Here is an 11,305-nt window from a genome sequence, read left to right as displayed (position 1 = left end):
CTTGAAAAGGAAGTTGGTTCTGATTAACCAAAAGCCCAGAGGAATCCTGAGATGCACATTCATCCACTGATGTCTACAGTGAACAGTCAGGAGCAGTTCCACAGTAGGGATATAAAGACCTAAGTTTAAGGGTTAAAATTAGGAGTATTTTATATTTAAGCATGGTAGGGGAAAGATTCAAATGTAATTTTTAAAGTAGAATTTCTTTTTGCCTTCCTTCTTTGGTATTTTAACCTTTAAAAATGTATTTAAAGAAAAACTAGAATTATTTAAAGAAGAGGCATCCAGTTCTATAGTAATTTGGCACATTTACATGTGAGAAAAATCAGAAATCAACTGATAGATCTGTAATAGATAAGTATATATAAACATTTTATTTTAATAATACTCTGTCACTTCAATTTAAATCATTCCATTATGAAAATGTCTTAATTGAAGAGAGAATATTTCTTCAAAACTCTAAATGAATCAGAGCTTTATCAATTAAATTTACATCAATACAACCTTTAGAAATACACAACTCTTCATTTTACAATACTTCCCCTTTAAAAATCTGTCATGGTTTGTCACAGATTTAAAATACAAGGCACCTAATGCTATGAAAGAATACAGCATATGTAGTGTAAGGGAACCAGATCTTTTCTCAAATATTTTCTCAATCCCCACCAAATTTGTGTGAACATACTTGTTACACAAACATTTCTTGCATTATTAATCTGCAATATTCTACAAAATTCAAAAACAGAATCCATACCTATTATAGGCAGTTTATTTTAGCATTTTACCTGTAACAAACACTGATCTACATACTTCACTGATTTCTTGAAAACATTTTCATAATATAGTCCAGCATATAACAAATAAAATGTGTAAAGTCTCCAGAACATTAAGATTTTATTCTTTGATTAGTTCAGATTATTTCATCAGCTGAATTCCTTGAGATGTGTAAGGCAGGTTGGTCCTTTAGATGGATTTGGACTGAAACTTCCTCTAACTGTAGTAATATATACACAGCTACATAGCAAAGTACTTCATTATGAAAATGAAGAAAATCAATATGAGGAAAATATATTTTAGAGTTCCAAAGAACTGAAACTGTTATTTTTCAGACTAGGCACTGAAACATTTTTCTACAAAAACTTGCCAAAGATTATCTCTTCGCTGTATAATGTTCCATTGTCAAGCTGAAAATAAAAACAAACACAAAATCATCATTAGATCACAACTGTCATAGCTTTAATTTTTCTATAGCTTACATTTTAAAAAGCAAATTATCTTAACATTGAAATATATGTATCAAACACCATATGTATACATATATGGTGTTTTGTATATATATACAACTGGATACTTGAACTTGAGCTGAGTACTAGGAATTCATGAAAGGGAGTTATAAAACAATGTCAAAAGCTGACATCCAATGCTACTTAAAGGTCACGTAATAACAGTTTAACCATGGGTATTGCACCACTACCCGTGTTGAGACAAAGACTCCTACCCAACCTGTTCTGCTTTACTGTAGTCCATTTGCGTTAGTCCTCGCTATCTCCCCTCTCCAGCTCACTTCCAAAAATACTGAAACTTTGTCTGTGTGTGGGTGGATATGAGTATGAGTATGGGAATAATACACAGCCTACTAGGAATGGAAAATGTATAAGTTATATCAATAAAAAACTTTAAAGAATAACTATGTGTATTTTTGAAAATTTAAAGATGGCAAATAAATACATATTTAGTCCCACTCTGTTCCTAAAACTTCAGTAAAAAGACAATAAAGGGTTTTTATTTTGTTGTTTTTGTTTTTGTTTTTAAAGGAATAAACCACATGGACAAAAAGAAGAGCAGGGACAAGAAAAGAGCAACTAACTCTTAGCTACCAATGGAAAACTATGACCAGATAGCTCTGTAAGGTGAAGAAACAACTAAAAACAGGCAGATTAGTACAAGTTTTATACAAAAAGCAGTGAGACACTCAGATGCCCTCCCCTTACTTTTCAGTTGGGCAAGTGTCAATTGTCTCTCCCAGGAGAAGATTTGAGATTTATTCTCTAAAAAGGTAGTAACAAAGGGTCTCTGGATTGGAGTATGCCAGGCACAATACAATACGGTTCAGGTAAAAGTAACGTTTATACAGTCATAATAATGTAAATACTGATTATAGGTCTATCCAAAATTATGTAATAACCATACTGGTATGATGAGGAGGAACGAATGACATAGGAGGTTGGGTAGCAGGTCAAGTGGGGTGGGAGCAGAGGCGGGGGAAACTGGAAAGTAATGTATCTTCATTTACCATAGTGGGAAAAATCAACTGAAGATGCCTAAAACTGAAGAATCAAGATATAGACGTATAAGCATGATACTTAGAAAGACAAGGAGAAAAATATCAAAAGAATCGACTACGATTAAAGTGATTCCTAAGAATGGGAAAAGAATGAAAGCAGGATAGATGGTGCAGAGCAGGACAGCTGCTTTGTATAATACGTTTTATAGAACTCTAACTCTTTGCATGTATAACCATTATAACAGAATAAAAAAGGACCAATCACAGAAAAACCCAAAACCAATGCAATTAGCTTTAGGCTAGATGCAAATTTACCATGAAGAATTTACTTAAGTTTCAAGGCCAATGTGAGTGCAAGGAGTTGACAGGAGTTGTTCAATGTTCTAGGTGAGGAAGGGAAGCCCAGTTGAAATCAGGAAACATTTCAATCTAAATTGCCTAAAGTTATCTCAGAAAAAAGGGGCCTGAATTACCAGAATTTCAGTAATTTATTGTGGTCTCTCATTCTAAATAAATACATAATCACTTTTGTAACTGCCAAAAACACATATTAAATGTATCTCAAGCACTCATTCAGTTAAACATAAAATATGTACTTTTTCTGTCATGTAAGACATATAAAAGATAATTCTTAAAATTAAAAAAAAAAAAAAAAAAGGAGAAGTCCCCGGTCAAGATAGTGGAATAGGTAAATGCTGGCCTCACCTCCTCCCATGAACACATCGCAATTACAACTAAACTACAGAATAACCATCACTGAGAATCCCTAAAGTCTAGCCAAACAGAAGTCCTATAACTAAGGACATACAGAAGAAGCTGTATGAGACAGGAGGAGAGGCAGAGATGTGGAACAAGCTGCTCTCACACCCTGTGTGGCAGTTAAAAATCAGAGGGGTGTCTCGGCTACAGAGGTCCCCCCCATGAGGAGTGAGGGGTCCCAGCCCCACACCAGGCTCCCCATCCCAAGGTTTCCAATGCTAAATAGATAAGCCGCCACAACTTCTGACTTTGAAAACCAGTGGAGATTGTGGTTGAGTGAGACGAAGGGCTGCAGGAGTCCCAAACATTCCTCTTAAAGGGCCGGCACATGAACTTACTTGATGACGAATTCCCTCGCTCTGAGCTCCTGCACTGGGGCAGCAGCTCAAAAAATGCCAGGGATATGCAGGGAGGAACTGAATTGTCTGGCTTCAGAGCAAGGGGTGGAGGGGCAGCTTTCTCCCTGATAAAAGGGCTGGAAGAAACCATTGTTCCTTTGTTGAGCCCTCCCCTAAACCCACCTGCACTCCCAGGCATGCATGATAGCTGAGTCTCCATCAAACTGGCTAACACTGTTCACCCCACCCTGGTGATTCCTTGAGACCCTGTCCCCCCACCCCAACTTGCAGGCCCTCCCAAGCCAGTGGCTTTTCCATACAAATGGCCTGTCTTGGCTCATGCTGAGTACTTTTGTAAAACCTCTCAAAGGTTCACAAACTCCAAACAAGCAGCATGTGGCATCAGCATGCCCAGTACCTCTTGCTAAGCAACCCCAAGCTGGGTACTAGTGGCAGTTGGCCTCAGTTCCCAGCTTAGCCTCTCACTGGCACCTCCAAGCCCAGCACAAGTGGCAACCATGCGCAGATCACTTTATAGTGTCCAGTCGGCTGGGCACAGGCTAGCAGCTGACCTTTGCCTACCCTAGAGCCCCTTCCAAGACACCCCAGAACCAACACACCCAGTGTCCAGCATCAGACCATTTCAGAGCACCTCTCAACCACCTCCACAAATGGCAGACTGGGCAGGGCAGACTGGGCAGGGACCAGAATCCTGCCCAGGATTCTAAAGCAAATCCTGCTCTGTAGGGTCAGCCCTTGCACAACAGCTCCTCAGCTGTAGTCATGACCAGTCTTCACGATCAATCAGGTGAGGGTCAATTCCTCCCACTGACGCACCAACAGCAATTAAGACTCAACCACAACAGGAAGGTGTACACAACACATAAAAGGGACACACCAGCAGCACGTGGCTCAAGTGACCAGGGAGACGGCACCAAGGGGCTCCACACACTTACCACACAAGGCCACTCCACTAACACTGGGAGACATAGCAGTTCTACCTAATACATAAACACAGGGAGGCAGCCAAAATGGGAGACAAAGAAACATGTCCCAAATTAAAGAAAAGAACAAAGCTCCAGAAAATGAACTAAACAAAATGGAGACAACCAATATACCAAATGCAGAATTCAAAACACTGGTTATAAGCATCCTTCATGATCTCAGCAAGAACTTCAAACAAAGAGATAAGAAAGAAAAATTAAGCCATCACCATTAAAACAGAACCATTCAAAAAGGAAGAATACAATAACTAAAATGAAGAACACATTAGAGGGATTCAATAGTAGATAAGGTGAAGCAGAGGATTGAAGCATAGATTTAGAAGTTAAGGTAGTAAAAAACACCCAACCAGAACAGCAAGAACAAAAAAGAATCCAAAAAAAATGAAGATAGTTTAATGGACCTCTGGGACATCAATTGGTATGGACAAGCATACCAATATTCGCATCACTGAGGTACCAGGAGGAGAGAGAGAGCCAGGAATTGAGAACCTATTTGAAGAAATAATGACAGAAAACTTCCCTAACCTGGCAAAGGAAATATATATAAGCCCAGGAAGTGAAGAGAGTCCCAAACAAGATGAACCCAAAGAGGCCCACACCAAGTTATACCATCATTGAAAGGCCAAAGATTAAAGACAAATAGAGAATCTTAAAAACAGCAAGAGAAAAGCAGCTAGTTACCTCCAAAGGCACCCATAAGACTGTCAGCTGATTTCTCGACAGAAACTTTGCAGGTCAGAAAGCACTGGCACGAAATATTCAAAGTAATGAAAAGCCAGGACCTACAACCAAGATTACTCTACTCAGCAAAGCTATCATTTAGAAATGAAGGGCAGATAAAGAGCTTCCCAGACAAGAAAAAGCTAAAGGATTTATCACCACAAAACTAGTATTACAAGGAATGTTAGAAGGACTTCAGAGGAGGAGGAGGAGAAGAAGGAGGAGAAGAAGAAACATCAAAAATATGAAAATAAAGTGGCAATAACTACATATTTATCAACAATTACATTAAATGTAAATGGATTAAATGCTCCAATCAAAAGACATGGGTGGCTGAATGGTAAGAAAACAAGACCCTTACACATGCTGCCTACAAGAAACTCACTTTAGATTAAAAGACACATACAGACTGAAAGTAAAGGGATGGGGAAAAGATATTTCATGAAAATGGGGGGCTGGGGTAGAAGCTGGGGTAGCAATACTTATACCAAACAAAATAGACTTTAAAACTAAGTCTGTAACAAGAGACAGAGAAGGACCCAATAATCCCACTTCTGGGTATTTATCCAAAGAAACCCAAAATACTAATTTGAAAAGACATGCATCCATATGAGGTCTGACAATTAAGATTGCGCACTTGTTGCAACAATGCTGCTAACCTTTTTTGACATCAGAGGGATTATTCATTATGAATTTGTACCAACTGGACAGTTAACCGTTTACTATTTGGAAGTGCTGAAAAGGCTGTGTGAAAAAGTTATACAAAAACGACCTGAACTTTTCGCCAACAATTCATGGCTCTTGCATCACGACAATGCACCAGCTCACATGGCACTGCCTGTGAGGGAGTTTTTAGCCAGTAAACAAATAACTGTATTGGAACACCCTCCCTAACCTCCTGATATGGACTCCAACGAGTTCTTTCTTTACCCAAAGATAAAGGAAATATTGAAAGGAAGACATTTTGATGACATTCAGGACATCAAGGATAATACGACAACAGCTCTGATGGCCATTCCAGAAAAAGAGTTCCAAAATTGCTTTGAAGGGTGGACTAGGCTCTGGCATCGGTGTATAGCTTCCCAAGGGGAGTAGTTCAAAGGTGACCAGAGTGATATTCAGCAATGAGGTATGTAGCACTTTTTCTAGGATGAGTTCGCAAATTTAATTGGCAGACTTCATAAGAATTAGAACCTTATTCAATACTAATATCAGCCAACATACAAACCTGGACTACAGACGACAGCTAACTAGTTCCATCCTCCTGAGAAACACTGTGCATAGGAATCAGACTCTCACACTGTTCACTGTCTTCTGGAACCCTTTTAAAATAAGACAATAGTTAAGGAAAGCTTTAGAGCTGGAAAAAACCTTAAAAATGATCTATTCCATGGCTGAAGCCATGAGGTCAGAACTAAGACTAGGGCAAAATTTTCCAACAACTTTGTTCCAAGTTCTTTTTATGGTAGACTATAAAAAGGTTTCTCTCTTAAAAAAAAAAAAAAAAAAAGAAAGAAAAGAAAAGAAAATTTGAGGCAATGTTATATTTTATTATGAATTTTTGTTAAAATCAATAAAAATTTTCTACATTTAAATTCATTATAGCAGAACAGTAAGTACTTTGGTTTTATCTGTGAATCAAAACATTTTTTTAAAGTAGTTGTGAAGAAACTAACTTATCACCCAAAGGATCTGAATAAATTATTCTAATTTTATCTGGCATAGTGCATGTGTAAATTATGTACTATTCAATAATTCTTCATAAAATCTCTAAAACCTAGGCCAGCATGATATGATTCCTAGTTTATTTAGCAAGAATTATTTTTTACTTATATTGTAATTAAACCTACCTCTGAATTCGATGTTTTCTGCATATAAAGGCAAAAATTCTTCTGATTCCCACCATCACAGGATCCCAATTGTTATAATGGCATAGGAGAGTTACAATAAAAAATGAAAAAAATACAGGGATAGCGCCTGCAAAAAATAACCAAGAAAACTGCACCTAAAAATAAGAGATAGAAAAAAAGTACTCCACAATTATCATGAAGACAATTTTTTCCGTTAACAGAAGTTTTCCATTTATGAAAAGTAGCAGGAATAAGTTAAAACACAAAGAAAATAACACTAAGCATTGACAATACATTACTAAGTACATTATTATTAAATATTAGGATTCAGGACTTCAATGTACTAACCACTTTCTTAAATTACCAACATTAATACTTTTCAATTAGAAAACAGCCTAAAGGAAAGTCAGGAAAGCATGCTGCTTTTCATATATTAAGCATAGCACAGGTCTAAGAACAGAATCATGAAACTTGAAGCTTTTGTCGTAGACATCACTTTGCCCTTTTTTTCTTTACTGATTACTGCCTCTTCTCAAGTTGATCCTTCCCTTGTTTCTGAAGTCATCATCGGAACCCACATTTTTAAAAACTATGTTCTGCTCTAGTTGCAAAGTGTTATGCTACAGTTCTTCTCTTAAAACAGTACCGAAAACAGATGAAACTCTCTAACTGCAACTTATGCAAGCCTTTTACTAAAAATTTGCAACAAAGTCTAATCCTAACACTTCAAACGAGCTCAGTTATCTAGTAACAAATTAAAAAATTCAAAAGGAAATCATGACTAAGTAAAATAAAGACTACAGACAGGAATACTTTCACTAAGAAATGTGAGCTGCAGAAGACAAGCTGCAAGCAGAGCCTCCGAGGTGCAGACTCAGGCATCACCAAGTCTGACTTGTCAATCCATCATTTGATAAGGGTTATCAAGAAAATTAAAAATGAGAACCATAAAGTTACCAAAAAAAAAAAAAAAAATCATTCTTTTCTTTCACTAGTTTACCTTTACCACCTAGATTCAACTAATATCTAAAACAATTGCCAAAAAGCCTGCACTGATTAATTACTGAGACTTAGCTCCAACACACTGGTGGTTTGCTTTCAAAATAATGACAAAAATAGTAACTCCTACCTTTCAAACAGGGAGGAAAAACTGCTTGCCTTCTTTAAGCGTTAAAAAAACAAGATTTAGAATCATAGGCAGACTCCCTCTGGTGGGAAACATATACTATGTCATTTCATTACACCATTAGTCAGAGTGAAGAGGTTCTGTGAGTATAATGGTTTTTATGAGGAACTCACAATGCGTAAAACATGAATAATGACTGAAAACTTTTAACATGCATGGCCTGTTTATATGGTACACACATACACAGGCTGCATCAGCCTACAAATGCCCAGGAAACAGCAGTCCATAAGAGAAAATAAAAAGCTTACATGTTGTTATCCAATTATTGGCATAACATATTCTTAGAATATTTGCTTAATAATCTAAAAAATACTTAATAATCTAAAAAAACCATGATGTACTAAAATAACGGAAGATCAAAAAAGTATGAACAGTTTATAACTAATGAGAGTTTAAAATGTAGATACTTGACAGCATGATTTCATGAATATTCAACAAAAAACCCTATTTTATAACTGAAGAACAGCAAACTTTACAAAGGTAAGTAAAACCCCAGATGACTTTTAAAGGCAAAGTTCACTTTTAACAATGCAGTTATTTATATGTTGCCACATAATAAAAAACTTCTAATTTGATTTTTAAGAAGCTAACAAGGCAATTTTTTAAAATGAAAACATTTATTAAAAAAGAAAATTCCCTATGTAAATAAAAAAGTCTAATTCCTGAATACATCTGAATATAGATCTGATTATGATTGGGGATGCTTCTTCTTATACAAAAATATCAACTATAAATAGGCTAAAATAACCAATATAAGTACAATAAATGTTAATGAATTCTAAAATTTCAGAAACTATATAAATATGGTTTCTATGGCTATTAGAATAAAAACAAAACAAAACATGAAAGTAGGTATCTCCTATAATGTTTCTTGTAGAGGTCTGGGGTACACCCTGTCACTTTTCCCAGCAGGTATATTCCTACCCTCAATTCCCATCAAAGGCCCAGGCTACTCATTTAAATGGTTGCCTAATGATATTAATAGATGTGAAGGCAATCAAGAAAATACTGTTTGGTTATGTTTTTGTAATGTATTACATACCCATGTAGTTTCCTTTTTCTTGTGTTTTACCTTCATCTTAAAATATTTGATTAAACAAAGTACACAATCATTTAATAAACTAGATCTCCTGTGATAATTCTTTTTTTTTTTAAATTCCCTAAAATTAACCTTCAATTTTTATTTCTCAAATCTACAAAAGCTGATGTTTTCAAAATATCAGTGTGGTAAAGTTCATTTACCCAGTGGTCTACCGAAATTCTCTAACAAGCAGTTTCACTAGAACAATTTTGACTGATATTCAAGATCACGACCTTGAGATGTAGGACTTGGATATTATTTAAATCTATAAAAGAATCTAATATGTGTTACTTTAGTATTATGTATATTTTATAATAGTCACACTATTTGAAAATGCATGGTACATAAGATAATTCTCACTTAAGGAGATGTCCATTTTTAACCATGACAAATAAGAATTTACTGAACCGTAAAACGAAGTTAAATATCAGCACAGATTTTTTTTTAAATAAAGAAGATACGTATCATTGAGAGTATTGTGCCTTTTATCCTAAAAACTGCACAAAGATCTAAAGAAAAATAGCTTTAAAAATCTGATTATAACTTCTACACAGCGTAAGCCTTTGGGCTTTCAAGTATTTCCTCTTCCAGTTATATGAAAGCAACCTCTTTCCCCACCCCCCACCCCACACGCGCGCACACACACAATTGTGTTACTTAATACTTGGAGTTAAAAGCTTACAAATATTGAACCAGGTGATAAGTAGCTACACTACATATTTTGGCATTACCCAATGGCACAATCTATTCTCCCTCTCACCTCTCAGAGCACTAGAAAAAACTTCTCCCTTCAGGCTACTGGGAGGGACACAGATCCTCCTTCCTGCAATGTTTGCAATATTGCCCACACTTATACAAGAATCCCAGCATCCAGACCAGGACTTTATAAAACAGGGAAGGCTGCCCTGCTGAGTCCAGACAGAAATGAGCAATCACTGAGAAGCAGCACTGTTCATGTGTCTCACATCTGTAGTAGTATTATTTACAGTTGTATCCTTTATAATTGCGTCATATCCCTTAACTTTCATTAGCTCCATTTTAATAATACATGAAACATCTAATAAACAGTTCGCCTTACCTTTTGCATGCACATGTCAGCTATTATGGACAGAGGTATCGTAAGGCTTAGTGCAAGTGTGCCTATCAGGGATGAGGTAAGAAAGCAGCCCCTAAAAATCAAAAACAGAAAACAGACATTCCCATATTAAAAAAGGAAAAGAACCAAAGAAAAACAATGATCAAAAACTATTCTACAATATAAATATGAGAGATCAGGAACAAAAATAAAAGCTCAGGATGGACTGAGATAATAAATAATAAAGTTACTGAGACAATTCTTAAAGTTTATCTTCAAATATTAAAAATCCAAATATGTCAGTATAAAAACTTTGAGGTATTTTATGCTATTTTCAATATCTACTTACAGATATTATTCAACTTTGGATGTCTAGCTTATATTTCATGAACATTTTTTACAAAACTGTTGAAAGAGTTCTTATAGTTGTGTGAGGATACTTAACTAACAAAGGAGATAGCTTTATTAAAATTGCAGAATACCTCGTAACATAAGACTTTAAGAAAGTGATAAGCCAATATGTGAATCTGTCATCAAAGCAAAACACCTCACTCTCATGAGAACTAAAATTGAAACACTACTTTAGACGGTGTTGCTCTTTTGGTTTGGTTTAACATCAAAAAGAAAGAAAAAAAAAAACGGAGTATTTTTAAGGATATTTCCTTGTTATTTTCCATTTCCCTAGCAATTTTTCTAAACAAAAACGAAGCTCTTCATTTTGTTTTCATCTTGAACTATCAATATTGGTATCAAAGTCTGAAATATCACTCTGTACATAATTTTGTTTACTTGAAGGAAAAAATGAAGGAAAGCATTATACCAATAGATAAGCCATTTATAAAGACCAATCATTTGACTGTGTAAGAAAAAAGCGAATTATAACCCAAAATAAAACTATAATGTATGTAATTCGAATTACAGACTCATGGAAATTGTAGGCAAGTAAATTTTAGCTCAGTATATGTAAGGATTAATAATGCTACTGCAATAAAAGGGGCCATCTCTTGA

The 11,305-nt window shown here is 35.6% G+C and overlaps 1 protein-coding gene across 2 annotated transcripts in view; it reads right to left on the bottom strand.

Moving 5' to 3' along the window:
- Positions 1-348: 348 nt before the first annotated feature.
- SLC35F5 (solute carrier family 35 member F5) overlaps positions 349-11,305 on the bottom strand; it is a 43,205-nt gene continuing 32,248 nt past the window's right edge. Inside the window, exons 13-16 of one of the 2 annotated variants that reach the window (XM_019731128.3) lie at positions 10,301-10,391; positions 6,956-7,110; positions 6,334-6,427; positions 349-1,184 (exon numbers count right to left, since the gene is read on the bottom strand). In XM_019731128.3, coding sequence (XP_019586687.2) covers positions 6,352-6,427; positions 6,956-7,110; positions 10,301-10,391 — 322 coding nt within the window. In that variant the 3' untranslated portion in view covers positions 349-1,184; positions 6,334-6,351. The remainder of the gene's footprint in view (positions 1,185-6,333; positions 6,428-6,955; positions 7,111-10,300; positions 10,392-11,305) is intronic. The other variant, XM_074335450.2, reaches the window with a different exon arrangement.

Source organism: Rhinolophus sinicus, chromosome 17 (assembly GCF_057876585.1).
Source record: "Rhinolophus sinicus isolate RSI-liver-muscle chromosome 17, RSI-T2T, whole genome shotgun sequence".
NCBI classification, from domain to species: Eukaryota; Metazoa; Chordata; class Mammalia; order Chiroptera; family Rhinolophidae; genus Rhinolophus; species Rhinolophus sinicus.
This window is presented reverse-complemented; position numbering and strand designations above follow the sequence as displayed.